Here is a 17,994-nt window from a genome sequence, read left to right on the forward strand (position 1 = left end):
AAACCTTCCATGGGGCTCTGTGAGCCCCAGAAGGAAGCCAAATAAACATGCCTCCTACTGGGGCTGCCTAGAGAGGATTTACTTGTCAACAGTTCCTTCATCATTGCAGAATCAGTGTGAAATGCCACAGACACAGGAGGTTCTTTCTGTTAGGATCCATCATACTGGGGCAGAAAACAGAGAGGGAAATACCTGTTCTCAGTAAATGGATCTTTATCCATTTACTCTTTTCAATAAGAACAGTGTGTGCCACAGACTGGAAACTTCTAGGAGCATATGGCAAGATGAAGAGAAGCATAGCCAGGGAGCTGCATATAAAATATGTGTATGTTGGTACACTCGGAGTTTTCCTCTTCAGGAAAAAAAGCCTAAGTACTTTAATATGATTCTTCCATGGGAAGGGAAAATAACAAATATTTAGGGGAAGATACTGAAATAACCATCAACCTAATCTGTTAACACTTAATCATGGAAATGTTCCCACCAAACCATGAACAGGAATGTGTCTATTTGATGGAGACACTCACCCCCTTCTCAGACTTTTGTGTTGTGTTCAAGGATAGGATCACATTAATCCAGGAAGCAGGCAGGGAAGGGATTTGTCTGCACAGGAAATGTGGAAGACAATATTAAGAACATCTCTTCCAGCTGCTGATGTTGCGAGGGAACACACTGGCTTTGCCATGCAGGGCACTTGGAAGACAGTGCTGTCACCTCAGAGCAGCCAGCGCAGGGGCAGAGGGTCAGGCAGCCTCTGTGTCCCCAGGGAAAGTCAATTCACTCAGTGGGCAGCAGCAGCATCTGCAACTGGGGAAAGCACCAGCAATGAAAGCAACCTTCACACAGGCTTGGTTTGTCACCACTGCTTCCAGTAGTGGAGTTGGCCCAGTGAAGGCAAACCAGGAAACACAACTCCCAGGGAGCACAGGCAAGGACCCACGCTGCTGACCTAACTATCTGCAGTGAATTACAGGCTGACCAACTTCCAGTGTTGGTCGTTCTCTCTGTAAAACACACCTTATACACAATTAAAAAAATTTCCACTGATTGAAATGACAACCCATTTGTTCCTCCCTCACAGTGTATGAACGTTTTTGTACTGAGGTAATTTCAGACAAACAGTAGGGGGGAAATCAGGAATCTATGGTAGAGTATTACCCAAGTTATAAAAGCAGTTTATTACTCCATTGTGTGTCTAAAATTTCTGGAATATTGTAGCAGATGTATTTTATAGAGAAATGACAACACATTTTAATGAAATCCAGGTTTAGATTCTGGCAACATTTCTTCCTTAATTTTATATTTTGTAACCAAGTCTACAACTCCACCAGGAAAATCAATTGAATATTTAGCACACCTTGCCATGTCACCTTAATGGATATTTGTATAGAGAAGAAAACATCTTTATGTGTCAGATCAGGAGTTACTTTTTCTATACTTGAAACTGAAGTCTGTTTTCCTCTGCTGACAACTACAAGTTCAGTTTGTTCTGATCCGCTCCAGGTGAAATTCAGCAGTCATTATAATTTTTTGCTGGATCTCTCTTGCATAAGCTGTACTCTCTAGCTGATTTAGATTGTGAGCAGTTTTGCACTGGATAAGCCTGAAGTGCTGTGGCTCTCCAGCTCCCTCCTCACACTGCTCAGGGGATGCAGGCAGGGTCACATCCTGCATCCTTCATCGCTGCCCACTGTGGGGAGCAGCACCCTAAGGAAAACAAGATAGTTCCCCACTGTTCCCAGCTCCTGTGCTCAGGCCTGTGGCAGAGCTCAGGAGCAGTGTGGACATCCTTCTAAATCCCTCACATGCCCAGGTGTCCAATATTAGTCTCAGCTGACTGCAGATAAATGGCAGAGTTTTTTGGGGTTTTTTAATACTACTGTTCAATCCTGTGTATTTGCTTTATGGGAATATTTCTAACAGGAGTAAGCATATCTGACAGATTTAATTTCTTTCTCAAAAGTATGTGGATGCTGCAGGTTTCTGACAGACTGCTGTTGGTATTTAAAATTAACAGAAGTAACAGAAATGTGAGTGATGACGCTTATCTGTCTAATACATTATTCCTTGAATATTTTTTTCTGAAACTGAAAAAAAAAAGCATCCTGAGAATACTCTTTTAGGAAACACCTGATGTGGAATAGCAGAATGGCAGAATTACAGCATCTGGCAACATCACAAACCACTTCCAGCTTTAATCAAGGTCTTACACTGGCAGGTATGAGGCAGCTTGTTTACAAGGCACGGCAGTGGCTGTGCCTCGCGTTCGCCACCCGTGTGCCTGGAGCGAGCACAGACCTGCACAGCCTCGCTGGTGCTGCTGTCACATTAGCAGTGAAACCAGTTAATTGCAATATTGTAGAACAGTAAATCAAAGAAAAATGCTTCAAAGCATTTTTATTAGCTTTTGATCCTTCTGATGACTTTGCAGAAAAAAAAAAAAAAAAAGAAGAGAAAAACATGTATGTAATTTATATACAAATACAGATTCCTCCCAGGTACCTAAGTCTTGGTGCTCCTGAATCAGGGTGCTGCCTTGGGGGTCTCTGTGGGCTTTACACATCCAGTGGCAGAGTCTTTTTCTACATCCCAGCCCCACCAGTCTATCCTGCACCAACTCATTCACCTGCTGGCTCACAGGCAGGTTGACGAGGACCACAGAAGCCCAAGAGTTACAGCGCGTTTTGTGAGCCCAAACCATCCAAACTCAAAACAGGGAACAGAAACTGAAGCTTATAAGAAAACAGTGTAATTGTCTAGCAGCACTAGTGCTGCTAGAAGCACTAGGCTTCTTGAAATTCACACTAACTTTTGTACAAAACACAGGAAATTAAAACACTGTAGTGAAATCTGCTGCACATGGGGCATTCTGAACATAAAATCACACCCATGATACCACCATGACACAAAATGTAGGAAGTACCAGTGACTGCCTTTGCAAAGAAGTTGTGCTTGTGCTTTTCCTCCACCAGTTAAAGCTGGTTTGCAGTAGAAGCTCCATCAAATTTGAGACTTTGCTCTCTCAATTGATTGTAAAGATGTTTGAAAGTTGATTGTGCTGTTGCCAGAATAGGGTAGTTGAACTTTCCACAATCAAGATAAAGGCCAAGTCCTCTATCAAACAGGCTTTATGGGAGACACATACAACCAAGAAAAATTAAGGGGGTGTATGTAGTCCTGGTTAGAAAGAACTCAGAAATGCAGCCAGTAAGCCAGAAGTCCTGGAGCCTTGGGAACCTGGAATCAGTGTGCTGCTGTGGCTAACTCAGCTTCCTTGAACTCAGATTTTATACACTCATGGGTCTGAAATGTGCGGCATTCTTTATTCTGGTCATGCTATAATGTCTCTAGTTTCTGGGAGGTTTGCCTCCATGGCTGATATCCCAGGCTCAGCTACACCATCACTTCCTGTATCTTCCCAAGGACATTTGTTATTTGCTACAATCCTTCCGTTCTGCCTAGAAAGTTTTAAGTTACCCCATACCAGCTGATCCTTTTGTTTTTCCCTTTCAGTCACAAGTTACAGTAAATGTTTTGTAGGCCAATGGGCTCCACAGTGCTCCTCTCTAAAAGGCTGTAGCAGCTTTGCCCAGTCCCATATCCTAATGGCACCAGGTCCCTGTCTCATTCTTGCCTGTCTCAGATGCCCCAACAAACAACTCACAGTTTGCTATTTAAATGAGCACTTCCTTAAGAACATGTGTTAACAATACGTAAAGGGGCAATTCACGCCTCCAAACCACTCGTCTCCTGCTCTACAGGCATTCACAGCTGGAAAAGTTCTAGTCATATTTTGGGTCTTTTCACAACAAAGGCTGGAGACTTGCTCCTGTGCACAGTCTCACCCTGCCTCACTACCCTGGCGAGGATCTTTCATTTTCCTTACAGCGTACCCTAAATAGATATACGTGTTTGCATGTACAGACATTTTTTGCATAGCACACAGTGACCCTGAACAAACAGAGGAGACCCCCAAAACCTAAGGAAATGTGAAGGGAAGGTGAAGCAATCAACCATCCCGCTACCACTGAAGGGACACACCCTACTCCAGTCCCATTCTCTCCCTCCATGCTGCAGCTGCTCCTGGACATGCACTTCCCACCACTCACCTTGCACCAAGGTCTAGCAGTCGTGGAATCAGCTCAGAAAGTGTCAAGTGAAATTAACTGACAGAGAACCAGCCCACACTAGACAGTTTTCTCTTAAACTGGGGAACTTGGATTTGGAAGCATCTAGTGAGAATCAAGCCTGGCAGAAGGGAGGGAAAAACCTATCACGTGACTAAGGACAAGCAGCAGGAGCAAATCCCCCTCCTCTGGCAAAAGCAAGCAGTTGGACCAACTCCAGCACACGAGAGACCTCAGCCGAAATCTGTGGGAACCCCGTTTATGGTGATATGCCTTGTTTAACCACACAGCCCCATCCCGAGTAACCCACACCCTGCAGCCACATCACTGCACTTTCATTTCCAAATAATTTTCAACCTTTGCTTCCAAACATGTGACATAAGAATCTAAGATTTTAGACTGAAAATAAATTGTGTTCAGGATACTAAGTTAATGCTTTAATTTACTTAAAACTAGGGTCCACTAGTGTCATTTTTCACACAAATAATGTACTCCAAAGGTTCCAGCAGAAGGAACTACTCAGATTCGTAACAGAATTGTGCTTTATTTGTTACAGCTGTTCCATTACAATACTTGACATAAATTCCTTTGTTTCAGAAATGGTAGTTCACACACTGAGCCCAAAGTGTGTATTATCATGGCAGAGATAATTAATTTTAGCAGAGTAATAGACTGAATTGTTGCCTGGGAAATCAAATTCCACAAATGGTGGTAAGGCTGACTCATTGCCTATGGTAACAAAATGATGATATGCTGTAACTTAATGTAGATTAAAAACTGTGCAACACTATCCAGACTGCTACAAAAGGAAGTTAATAAAAATTGAGGGTGAACTGTAGAAGGTTGCTGGCTCTCTTATCTTGTATTTGGTGAGCCATAAATCATCATTTTAAATCAAGTACTGTTGATTATATTAGAGTGAAATGTAAGAGCTTTTTTTTTTGTAGTATGGACTCATAACTCTTTTTCTTCTTTATGATATACACATAAACATAATATGTGAATATGTATTTATAATATTTATCTCCCTTTATATTTTTATAATATAAAAATTATATCCCCTAATATAAAATATTATAAATATTATCTCCCCTAAATATTTTTTCAATAAATAATACCGTTGAAACATGTGTTCGAAGGTGTGAAATCAAACCCCATCGCCCTTAGAGCACAGGTACTTCAACACAACACCTTAACAAGCACCTGCTTTTTGCATGGTGCAGAACTTAGAATTTCCTTCTGGCGCTGGACTTACACTCGGGACAGCAGCCCAAATGCACCCCGAGCCTGCTGACTCAGAGAGGTACACTGCCCAGCGGGGACCCTGAGACATAGCTCGGGTGGAGCACGGGCTGCGCTCCGCTGCAAGCAGCGACAGAGCTGCGTGAGGAGCGCAGGCACAGAGCCGTAATACAGCATCAAGTACGGCTTAACGGGGCGCTTCAGGGATGGGAGGATGTGCGGTATGAGGACAGGCTGAGGGAGCTGGGACTGCAAAGGAGCCGTCTCTCTCTCTGCAAAGGAGACGGCTCACCGTGCGGGAATACCTGGCGGGCGGGAGCCAAGACTGACAGCCAGGCTTCTCAGTGATGCCCCGCCACAGAAACAGAGGCAAAGGGCACGAACTGACATAAGAAGTGATTTTTTTTTTTTTTTTTTTTTTCCTGCAAAGGCGACTGAGCCCTGAGCAGGCTGGCCAGAGATCTCCATCCTCGGGCACACTGAGAACCCAGGCAGCCCCTGCTGATCCTGCTTTGAGCCGGGGTTTGCAGTGGGCGGCCTCCCCCAGAGCTCCCTTCCAGCCTCAGCACATCTTTGAGTCCCTGATACGTGATTATTTTGCACCTGCAAGCACGCTTCTGCTTAATTTTACAGAGAAACTTAACTCTGTTTTACTCTCAAAAGGAGAAATAAATTCAGAGGAAATAATCCCAGCGTAAATGCTGTGGAAACAACTGAGCCCCTCTGCCCCCACCGCTTTGAGAAAGGAGCAACTCTCGACATTTTAAAAAAGCTATCACAAAACTATTTTTGTATCCTTTTGTATTTTGTATTCTTTTACAGATATTATATATTCCCTCTTACTTTGTAAGACACAACCACAGATTCAATTTTAACCTAATAAAGATTCCACTTGTGGGAAAAAAAAACCGTAAACGGGAAGCGTATGCATTTAACTTTTCCCTGAATGTAATATTAAGGGAAACGACATTCTAAGTAGATTCCCCGCTAGTTTATTTCACCCTGCTGTAACTTACAGCGTCGGACTGCGAAGTTTTTCCCAGCGGGAGACCCGCGCCTTCCCGCGGCTCCCTGAGGGCAGGGCGGTGCCTCCCGCCCGGGGGAGGAGCCCCGCCGGGGCCGCCCCCGCCCCTGCTCTCGCGAGATGGGCGGCGCGCGGCGCGACATCCGGGAGCGGCGCGGCAAGATGGCGGTGGAGTCGCGGGTGACGCAGGAGGAGATCAAGAAGGAGCCGGAGAAGCCGATCGACCGCGAGAAGGTGTCCAGAGTGCGGGGTGCTAGTGCCGCGCCGCTTCGCCGGCCGCTGCAGGGCGGACAGCGGGGGTCGGGGGCGTGGCGAGCGTCTAGTGACGACGTGAGGCCTCCGCGGAGGGGGGGGGGAGGGCGTGGCGAACGGCCCTTCATCCTGATCCCCTCATCCTGCTCCCCTCATCTTGCTCCCCTCCCCTGTGCTCCTCGCTCCCATTCCCGTGCTCATTCTCACCCCCGCCTCACCCCCCCAGACGTGCCCGCTGCTGCTTCGCGTCTTCACCACCAACAATGGGCGGCACCACCGCATGGATGAGTTCTCCCGCGGCAACGTGCCCTCCAGCGAGCTGCAGATCTACACCTGGTGAGTGGCAGCGCCTCTGCGCCTGGCCGTGCCGCGGAGCCTCGCCTGGGCCCCGGGGCCAGAGCGAGTTGTGCCGGCTCCGGTCGGAGCAGGACACGCCGGGGAGCTTTCGCCGCCGCTGGTGTGGAGCGGCTCTGGCTGTGGCCTGGCAGCTGAGAGGGGGCATCTGCGGAAGCACAGCTTTGTGCAGCGGTCAGCGCTCCGCCACCGAGGCTTAGTGCGCCTCAAGTGCCCAATTACTGCTGCATGTAATCGGTGGCTTGTGCTGTGGCGATGGTTATCGCAACACATCTGCTCAATGCAGAGGTTCTCCTTTAATGCGGATGTGTTGTTCCAAGAGCCCCGTTGAGCCACTAGAAGCAGCTGTCCCAGAAGGCTTGAAATGTTGTGTGAATGGTTTGTTGGTTTAACGCAGACCCTTCTGAGAGTGGAGTAATGAGTTTTCTTTTTGCATGGTCAGGTAGCAATGCTTTAACAGAGAGCTGCTTTTTATCACTGTCAGATTTATTTTGGAGAACTGCCTTAGTCGCCATTGCAAACATGTTAGGTTTTGTTTGTAATATTTTGGAGAATGCCTTTGAAAAGGAATTCTGTTGCTTTTTAAACCCTTCATGATGTTTGCCAGAGTTGTAACTCGTACATTGTATAGTTGAATAAATCCATTTTTGTGGCTACCAAAGCATGTAGTTCTAATTTACTTCTAAGTGGAATTTATGGACTCTGTCCAGGCTGTTGGTGGTGTCTGAGTTGTTTCCCATCTGCAGAAGTCAGAATGGGCATTGTCTGTCAGCACACTGCTCCTTGGTTGCCTGAAGCTTGGAGCGAGTGTACAGTCTGTATAATTGGAGACACTTCTCTTGCAATGACTGGGTACTTTTGTTCTTGAAATTCCAGACATGAGCTGTAGCCCTGCTCTGGGTGAAGGCTGGTAAAGGAGTGCTGCCTGCTAGGGCAGAAACGGAAAGCTATTTTATTTTTCTGCTTTTCTTACGTTTCCTCTAATAGTTAATAACCATATTTTAATACAGATGTCAGCTTAGGTGAGGAAACTCTTACACTGTGCCTTGTTTGAATGTATTAAAAAAAAAAGGCTCCAGCTGTTTAAATGGAAACTCTTCAGAGAGACCTGGAAATGCAGATGTTGAAATGTATGCAGAGATGAAGAGATTCATCTGAATATCACAGTAAATCAGACACATTTGCACTAGAGCTTGTTGCCTCCAGTGTGCAGTAAGGTGAATTTTCCCAGGTGTTGCAATCAATAACTGTGGACATAGGGTATGCCAAGGCAAAGAAACACATCGTTAAGTTGTAGCAATGTATTGATTCTGTCTTAAACGTTTTGGGAAGCTTTTTTTACTGTTCCTTTGAGAGTGTGAAGCGTTTTGGTTTGTTTGTTTAATCTAGGATGGATGCAACTCTCAAAGAGCTGACCAGCTTGGTGAAAGAAGTTTACCCAGAGGCACGGAAGAAGGGCACACATTTCAACTTTGCAATTGTTTTTACAGATCTCAAGAGGCCTGGCTATAGGTAAATGGCATTTCTTCTCTGAGTTAATAGAATACTTTGAGCACCAGAACAGTAAATTATCCTTCATTAACACTGATTTAAAGTTTAGAACCCGCATACCAAATTTCTGAAGTTCTGTATGATGACTGCTACCACCTCTAAACTGTGCTTGGTGACCATCTCCGTTAATGTGTTCCAAAACCATGAGCCTGTGTGCTTGAAGGCTTTGGTTTGTATTGGCAACTGGAATATGGCCCTCCAAACTGAGATAATGCTTTGTTCCTGGTAGGTCTTGCACCTGAGTTACAGCAGTGATCTTGTAGCAGGTGTTTCTCTTCCAAAATGGCGTGAGCTAATCTTTGTCAGCATTCAGTGGATGTACCCTGCTTTGGAATCTGGTGGGGCCTTGTGCTTTGTCTGTATGGCGGGGGTAAGGGGTTCTCACTAGTATTTAACGTAATAGGGTAGAAGGCTCCTCTGTGCTGTCAGAGCATTTGGTGTAGCTTTTCTTGGTGCACCCAGGATTGCAGAGAAAAACCTCAGCATTTTGAGAACACAGCCACATTTGTGCAGTGCAGGGAATGGCATGGGAAGGGAGTTACAAGCCAGTGCAGTTCCTGTTTTGGACATCTGGAGGGATGGCCACTGATAACTAACTTGCCTTTCCTCTGCTACTCACAGGGTGAAGGAGATCGGCAGCACCATGTCGGGCAGGAAGGGCACAGATGATTCCATGACATTGCAGTCTCAGAAATTCCAGATAGGAGACTACCTGGATATAGCAATTACTCCTCCAAATCGTGCACCACCCCCATCAAGCCGCATGAGACCTTACTAAAGTCTTGCTTCTCTTTGTATGATTATGTGTTCTATTTACTCCTACTTGCTGTTCTAAAGCAGGCTTATTTTTTTGCTTTTGTTGCTAAGCACCTGAAGACAAAGCTGAGCATTGTAGAAGAAAGTTCACTCTTAAATACTAACTTTTAGTTTGTTTAGAAGAAACCCCTTCAGCAGTGCCATCATCCTATCCCTGGTTGTTATAGTTTGAATAGTAAATTAGTGTGTCCAGTGTTCTAAAGACTTCCATGAAATATGATCAGGAGGATTACAGTTGTTCTGAAGTTCTGTCTTGTTTGGAATAAAAATTGATGTTAATCCTTTGACTGTTTAGTGGTGTATCAATGCTCAAGTCTGCTCTGTATTAGAAGTTACTAATAGTGCTGGGGAGTGTTGAGCAGTCAGCTTCTAGAATCTGAAAATGGAGGAAAGGATGGCTCAGGAGTCTCAGTTGTCCATGGGACAGCTGGAAGACTGATGTGTGTGGTGTTACCTGGTACCTTAAAGAGCGGGATGAAGAAGGGTTCCCTCTATCACTGCAGGGGGAGAGGCTGAGATATGCAGGTGCTTCTGGTCTTCCAGCAGGGTCCAGCTGTCCTTGGCTAACTGGGAGCATCCAGCTGGTCTGGGCTGGACCAGGTGCTTGGTGTCTGCACCTTGAGCCCCTGTGTGCTCAGAGCAAGGCAAGGGCAGGAGTAGAAGCAGTAACTCATTAGAATCTCCACCTTCTTTGCCTAAGGCCTGAGCAGAGGCCAGGACTGAAGTAAGTGTTCCTGTCTGCTGAGAACAAGGTGTGCTTTGTGTCATGAACTGGGATCTATATAGATTTGGATTTTTTCCCTCTCGGGAGTCCCTTGGTTCAGTATAGCCTGAGGGAGTTCTGCCCTTGGCTTAACCCTCTTCTGCTCCCCTTCTCTGCGTTCTGAGTTAGGGAGTTGCCATTTCAGTCTTCATGAATGTTTCTCATTTGCAGAATCACCTACAGAATCTAAGTCACTTCTCCCCTAGGACTGAAAAGTCCTCCCCACCTTTTTTTTAAAGCAAGCTCAAGAAAAGACACTTACAAATGCTGCTTGTTAAGTGCTGAGCCTGAAGTGGCAGTGGAGCTGATTTATTGTTGCCAGAGTTGGCATGGGCAGGATGTTTTTTTGTGGCGCAGTCACCTCTGGTGTGAGGTAGTGGTGCTCCAAATACTGATGCTGTGAGAAACCCACGTGTTGGAACAGCCCAGGGACTTGTGTTACCAGGGACAAGCTTGCTCAGGTTGGGGACACTTGACAGACCTGGACAGAGAGAAGAGCAAAGGCCACTGTTGAGTGGTCTCTCTGATTGCCCCAGGGCATCATCTGTCCTGCAAAATGAGTGCGGTGAGTTACCAGGGTATAATTACAGAATTGCACAGCTCCCACCAAAGGGAAGGACAAACCTGCCATTAGAGGTACACAGGAATATGGGCATTTCCTTAGTTTTGTGTCCTGGTTTTTGCTTTAATTGCATTTAAGGATAATTCTTATATGTAGTCACTATAAAAGGCAACAGCAGCAACGGAGCCTGTGTCTGTGACTCAGCTGCTCTGGGAAGCGACTTGACTTTGCTGCTGGAATGGGAGACATGGCCAGGGAATTCTGGTGCCTGCCCAGCTGGCAGAGAAAAAGAACATCTACTGGCTTTGTATGAAAAAAAGTGCAGAACTGCCTTCAGTAGCAAATACTTCATTCAGCTTGTTTGGTTGAGGAATTTACCTTCCCTTGACTGCCATGAATGTAAAAATGTCAGCTGATCTCTTCCCTACCTGTTTCACAATAAACGTCTCTTGGGATCTCTTGCCCTCAAATCATACAGAAAGGTAATGCAGAAGTGCAGAGCTTATTATTATGAACTTGAGAGAAGAATGTAGTTCAGGTTAGGGGTTTCCTATATCAATATATATCAGCTGGCAATCCAAGCTGATGGCAGCAGCTGTGGAAGCAGACAGCACTAGGGTACAACCATCCAGATGTGGCAAGAGGTGAAAGGGAAGTGAAAGCTGTCACCAGCTGAGCTCCTTGTGCACAGGAAGGGATTCAGTCCCAGTAACCTGGTTGTGTTTGTCTCTGAAAGCTACTATAAAAGTTGAGGAGGGATGTCAGTCCCTAAAAAGAGCAAAATATGTAGAGCACTGTGGTTTGTGGAAATGACAACATGGTCATCAACAGTGAACAATCCCGGATGCTCAGGAAGTGGTGTAGACAGCACTTCATCCAAATTTGTCAATCCACAGCATTTGCTTTGTAGGCAGCAATTTGATGAGGAATTTTTGTCCCTCATCAAGGCAGCTGGATAAGGTGTTTTCCTTTTGTTTTGGATCCTTAAAGGCCTAAGAGACACAGCTCTGTTACATATCTACAGTGTCAATAGCAACCACTCCTCCAAAGCTTTTTGTCTCCCAGCTGAGCAAGGCAAAGAACTAGGATGACAGCTCTCCAGAAAAGGCTTCCTGACTCGGACACTTCTCAGAGGTAATCCCTTCCCTGCCCGGCAGCCCAGACAGCTCTCGCCTCCTGCCCATGCCCTGCCAGGGATACCACACCTACCCCTACCTCCCTTGTAGGTGTCTCTCCAGGCCTCCCCTTCTCCCTGGCCTTTCTCAGAGGGCTGTTTTTCTCTGCCTCTAACCAGTGACAAACACCCAGATCGCTCCTGCAGGTCTCCAGCCTCTGCTCCCTGGCCTCTGGCTGCAGCAGCAAGCCTGGTGAGCTGGGCTCCCTGGCAAGGCCAGAAGCATTCCACATCCTGCCTCTGGGGTGCAGCACAGTCAAATAGACCCAGCAACAAAACCAAGGTAACTTCCCCTAATTTCTTTTTTACCCTCAGTAGCACCCACTGAAGGCTGCCCTGTTCCCATAGATGGGACTTCTTCCTCTTCCTGTCCCTTCTGGTGTGTCTTTCCTGCCTAAGTTTGGCTTGTCATGAAGGACTCTGCTGCGCTTCCCCAAACAAACTTGACTCTTAGTTCTAATTTTCCCCCCTCATTTTATGCACCTAAACTAATGCTTTTTTTAATCTAATAAACAGAAAAGAAGGTATATCAAAAATGCTATTTTTTTTCCTCACCAAGAATTCCAGCACCATCACCTTGTTACACCTTACATAAATATTGATGCCACTGTAGATTGTTAGCCAGGATTTCAGTTAATATGGGGAGGACAAAAGATTCTTTTCCACATGCTCAGGCCTTAAATACTTTTTCACAGTCACCTGATTTCATCACCCCTGCAGTACAGGCACATGCAAGTGTGTATACATACAGGTATATGTACGTCCACAAACAGGGACTACAGCATCAGAACACCAGCTCCTTTCCTGTAGAGGCAGCACAAGCCTGATAGAAGTTCTGCAATGCTTTTGGGAGAGGGCCTGGTGTGGGGGTTAATTCCCTCCTTAAAGAGCGAGTACAACTCACACACTTTTTTAATAACCTGGGCAGCACCAGACATAGTCCTCTCTCTGTGTTTGCTATCTGACTGGAGCAGTTGTGGAGAACTATATTTTACTGTACAGCTCTGGTCAAAAGCAAAAACACTGCGATGCAGCAGGAACATATTAAGCATTATCAGCAAATTCTCACTTTTGCATTGGAAAGCAGGAAAAATGAGGAGGTCTCTGAAATGCTGTCGTGTCAGAGCAGGTGAATGATGACAGCCAGGGTGGTATTCAAAGAACAGCACTATAAGTAATGCAACAGCTAAGGTTCAACCTGCCAAAACCAAAACAATCCAATTATCTGCTGTTGTCTAAGCCCTCGTGTCTGGGCTTTGTGCAACTCGGATGGGTTAAAAACAAGAGTATCAGTTCCCCTCGAGGAATGTGCCTTGCAAAACACCCACGGGGTGCTGTGCACCTGGCCACAAACACCTGTCGGTGGTGAGGAGGTGCCTGGCTGGCACAGTGGGGCAAGGTCCTAACTGCCTAGGGGCTGGGTTCAGCGGGGCTGGGGTGTTTGGGACCCTCCCTGGGGTATTTCCAGTCTCACAGACAAGCTTAAATAGAGACAACCTGACACAAAAACTCAATTGACCTCCTCAACACTCAGCAAGAAAATCCAGTGTAAATGACAGCTTCAGGGGCTCCTCTGGGTGAGCTCCTCCAAGTGCTGGCTGAGCTGTCAATTCCCCAAGCTGTGCTTCAGGTAAACACAAGGTAGTGTTTTCAGACTTAAAAAGACCTGGGGGTCTTTAACAGGGGCCTCAAACCGCACCTGGCCTAGGTTTTAGAGGATAGGAGGGGAAACCACACCAGTGGTTTCAGGGAGGACATTTGAGGAAGAGCAGCAGGCATGCAGCAGTCCCCAACCCCCAAGTGCCTGCTCAGCTGGGGCTGTGTAGAGTCCAACCGGACTCTGCTGGCAAAACATGCCCCCCTCCTGCTGCCTTTGCTTAAACAACTGCTCTGGAGAGCAGGAGGCAATGCTAGAAAAGGAGAAGGGAAGCACGTGCTTGCAGAAGTACTGAAGGTTTGAAATCTCCCACCAGCCAGAGCAGCCTACACGGGCAGGAACAAACCACGCCACTCTGCACCTATGCATAAGGCCCTCTTCCAAGTGTCAGGTTGGTCCCAGCACCTCCATTGTCTCCAGCCCGATTCGTGCGCAACCACCCAAGCTGTTGTCCCAGGGAGGAGGAAGGGGTGTTTGTGAGGAGTGCAGTCCTGAAGAGGAGGAATTTCTTCAGCTGCCACCAAAGTGATTATGGAGGAACAGCCTTAGGCAACCTTACCAAAGCAGCCGGACCAGACAGGATAGGATTCACCCAGCCAGGGAAGGAGGACATCCTGGCTCCCACACCAGTCCTTTCCCTTCTCATGCCTCAACAACCATCAATGCCTTTGCAGGCAGGCATTGATTTGGGTCAGCGCACAGTCCCTGAACAATCCTGGAAAACAGTAATTAGCTCCTGATGGTTGGGCAAGCAGGAATGGATTTCCCCGCAGCCACAACTGCTGTGGTGTAGCCGACAACCTACGGTGTGGGACCTGCAGCTGGGGGAGGAAAGGTGGAAACATGCAGAAGGCCCTAGACTGGCTTACAACAATTTCATAAGCAATCTAGAGAATGTAACCCCAGGGCTTTAAGCCAGGAATACAATATGCCAAAAATTATGGAAGCATCTGAACACCTTCCTGCTGGGTATTCTGCAAACTGTGCTTTCCTTGGCTCCTCCCCAGGATAAATGCCTGTGTGATAGAGCATCTTATTCCATGGATCATTTCCCTTGCAGACACATTTGTGCTACTTTTTTTTTAAACTCTTCAACTTGCGTTAGGCAAGACAAGTTCAAAGAAACTGCTGGATCTGGTCAGCTCCTACTATGTCAACTGCCTCTTTGTAAAAGTAGGTATTAGTGTAAGAAAAGCATAAGGTTTCACATTTAAGTTGATATAGGCAGCATCAGCCAATGGCTTCCTGGCAGAAAATGGTGCTCCTTTGGACTAACACACATGCGGTTCCTTAGTGTGGCCACTGGATATTGTCTTTGCTCCTTATAAACACCAAAATATCTGTATTATTGTCCCGTGAGGAACAACAAGGTGCTCCCAAAACAGAAGGCAGATCCAACACCAGCTACAGCTATTCATGGAGCATGTGCAACCACCGTGAGTGCTGGAATGTTTGAATAGTGACAAGTGAGAACAAAGCAAATGTGACATTTTGCAGCAAACTTAAAGCAGCCACGGTGCTTTAGAAAAACAAGGAAGCCTGGACTCCAATTATTGCTCCAGTGGTTAATAAAATCTTCAATAGAAGCACAATGGGAATCACTAGAAGTAATTCTTGTCAATTTTCCCTTTGACAACCATCTGGGAGGTTTCATTTCACTGAGAGACCCATAATTGTGTTCAACCTCAGGCAAAGTATTTCCCAGATAAGAAAGCACTGACCACCTTATTAAGGGGCTTCCTGGACAGAACAGTTGAGATGCTCCTTTGACAACAAATGGGATTAGGGAGAGAAGCTTCTGTTAGCTGAAGCATTTGATATACTTAAAAAAAAAAGGAAAAATATTAAGAACCACAGCAAATGAAGGAAAAGTAAAGGCTATGCTTTTTGGATTACTTCCTAGATGTTTTTCAATACTGAAGAGCAATTTTGTGCTGGCTTCAATCCTTTCTGAGAGCAGGCACTGCTAAGAGATGTGATCTCCTTTCTTACCCTTCCCTTACATCTGATCCAAGACTCACATGGGCAAAAGCTGAGCTTGAGATTACTGTTGGGAAGGACAAACAAGATGAGAAAACAAAAATAATTAGCCTTTCCATGTCTTGGCAAATGAAGGAATGTATTGTAAAACCATACAACCCTTAAATTCTGTGCAAGGGAATTGGTGAAACAGCTTCTAGTGGAAGCAGCCCCCAGTTAAACTAAATAAAGCACAACACAAAACCATACTCTGGCAATTTTGCTTGTTTTCAGGTGATGACTCTCTCTAACAGAACCACTGTTTGCTACTTACTTAGCTACTGTTTATCCAAACTGACAGGCCAATGCTGCTGAAGAGATTCACCCCACAACAAACCAACTCATAAAATTTCTTTTGCATCATTCCCACTTTGACACGTTATTAACTTTACAGTGCAGCTGGATGAGCCTTTCTCCAGCAGCAACACTGGCATAAGAGGACTTTTACCCTCCTCCAGCCCCATGGCTGCATCCTTGGTTGTTTCAGTATATCAGACGGCCACACACCCACCTGTCCCACCCCGCATGCTACAGCAGATTGCACAGGATTGCATCCAGGTGGGTTTTGACTGTTTCCAGAGGAGACTCCACTGCCTCTCTGGCCAGCCTGTTCCTGTGCTTACACTTTCACTGCTGTCATTTCCACCCCTCCCATGACTCAAGCTACTGTTTAGGACATCCTGAAACCTAAAAGAATTTCAAAGGCGAAGTACAAAAAACTAAAACTAGTTTTTGTTTTGCTGCCATGATTTTGTCTATCTCAGAGCAATGCTTTGCCTACAAAAAAAAGAATACAAATACAAACAACAATATTACATGTATTAGAGTAATATTGAAGGCAAGAAAAACAAAACTGATGCATACAACTTCATTTCTTGATTCCAAAGTTTCATCCCTGTATCATGTCACAACAGCTTGAGTAGACCAGAAGATTTTGAAATTGTCATATTGAAGATAATTATTAGTTAATAATATGTAGCAGAAAATTTTAATAGGCAAGCAAAATTCTGCAAGTACCTTGCAGTGAGAAACCCAGCACTGCAAGGTACTGCTCCACACTTCCCTAATGGAAGAAAGCACAGTGGAGTGCTGAGTTGTTCTCAAGTTAAGGGAAAAGACGTTTTAAGCCCTTTTGTGAATTTCATTAGTTAAAGGCAGGGGGAATACAGCAAGGTCTGTAGTAGTGCTGCTTGTTCCATTCCATGATAAAAGGGTATCTGGCTTGCTGCAGGGCAAGAAAGAGACTGCAGGCTGTGAAATCCCTCCTGTTTAGTACTGGTAAATCTGTCTGGTTGAAACCCTCTTGCTTTGCAGCAAGATTACTTTTTACCTTTCCAAGGCCATGAAATTCCAGAACCAGCATTCACCCTACCAGGTTTTAATCTATGAAAAAGCTGGAAGCAGGTGTGGCCTTCACTCTCAGAGGAAGATAGGTAGAACAAATAAGTGTCCTTATAGCAGACACAAAGCATTTGAGACAGATTTATTTAGTATCCAAAAGCGTTAATTAAGTTCACAGACTGGCACATTAATATATACATAATTTTAAACAGAATCTAGCATTTTCAATGACAGTATGCTCAGGTCAGAACCAGTGGAAAATCACCTTCTCCAATTAATTTGATGGACGCTTATCCTGGAAAATGACTGTAATAGCAGGAAAAAGGCACCATTGCTTGTTAAGTTTTAACCAGGACAAGTCTAAGCAAATGGAGAAGTTTGTGGGCTTCTCTAGATGTTTGCATATCCTGAAGACTTGAAAAAAAACCATGGAGCTGAGTTCAGAAAAACATCCACTTATCCCCATCTCCTGCGAGTCTCTCCCTTCTCATGTGTTGCATGTTCACCCTCACATAAATGACAGACAAATGGAAGACAAATACTAAGAACCTGGAGTCACTTAGAGGAATAGCTGACACTGGAAACAGCAAGTTGGCTCCAAACAAGGGTATTGTTTCTGGTGGAAAACAATACAAGTGCTGGTAGAAAAAAAATCCTAATTACTATGACTACCAAAAGAGTGCCAAACAGCTCTGGGAACTTCACTTGGTCAGCTACTACAGGGTTAGATGTGCACATTTAGAAGTGACACCAGCACTGAAGAGAATACACATGGCAGCAGCAGGAGAGGAAGTAATCACCTACAGGCCTGCTAGCAAATTCTTCCAAGCAGCTGAAGAGACACATAACCAGTAACAATTGCACATTCTCAAATGATTCACAGTAGAGCCAGAGTCACCTTCCAGGGCTACAAAGAAAACAGATGCATAGCACCCGATACTATGTTGATGTATAAAGAAAGAAGCTGCATGGGAAATACCTGTCTGCCAGAGAGGTAACAGTCAGTCTGATGCAGGGATGTGTCAGATACATCTTAGCACTGCAGAAAGGACTAAAAGGACAGAACTGCTTTAAACACTAAAGCAGGAGTTACTCTTCCAATACAAAAGAAA

General features: G+C 45.5%; 1 protein-coding gene across 1 annotated transcript; it reads left to right on the forward strand.

The window, feature by feature from the left end:
- Window positions 1-6,467: 6,467 nt before the first annotated feature.
- Window positions 6,468-9,651, forward strand: SAP18 (Sin3A associated protein 18). Its single transcript, XM_038149868.1, has 4 exons — window positions 6,468-6,627; window positions 6,872-6,981; window positions 8,389-8,511; window positions 9,172-9,651. Exons 1-4 carry the CDS (start codon window positions 6,514-6,516, stop codon window positions 9,326-9,328), a joined length of 504 nt encoding a protein of 167 aa, XP_038005796.1. The 5' UTR covers window positions 6,468-6,513; the 3' UTR covers window positions 9,329-9,651.
- The last annotated feature ends 8,343 nt before the right edge of the window (window positions 9,652-17,994 follow it).

This window comes from Motacilla alba, chromosome 1 (assembly GCF_015832195.1).
Source record: "Motacilla alba alba isolate MOTALB_02 chromosome 1, Motacilla_alba_V1.0_pri, whole genome shotgun sequence".
NCBI lineage: Eukaryota > Metazoa > Chordata > Aves > Passeriformes > Motacillidae > Motacilla > Motacilla alba.

Excerpts from the sequence above, each read along its gene's own strand:
- SAP18 (XM_038149868.1), top strand. The coding sequence starts at position 6,514 with ATGGGCGGCGCGCGGCGCGACATCCGGGAGCGGCGCGGCAAGATGGCG. Across the intron at positions 6,628-6,871 it reads AGCCGATCGACCGCGAGAAG|ACGTGCCCGCTGCTGCTTCG; the intron begins GTGTCCAGAGTG and ends TCACCCCCCCAG. Across the intron at positions 6,982-8,388 it reads GAGCTGCAGATCTACACCTG|GATGGATGCAACTCTCAAAG; the intron begins GTGAGTGGCAGC and ends TGTTTAATCTAG.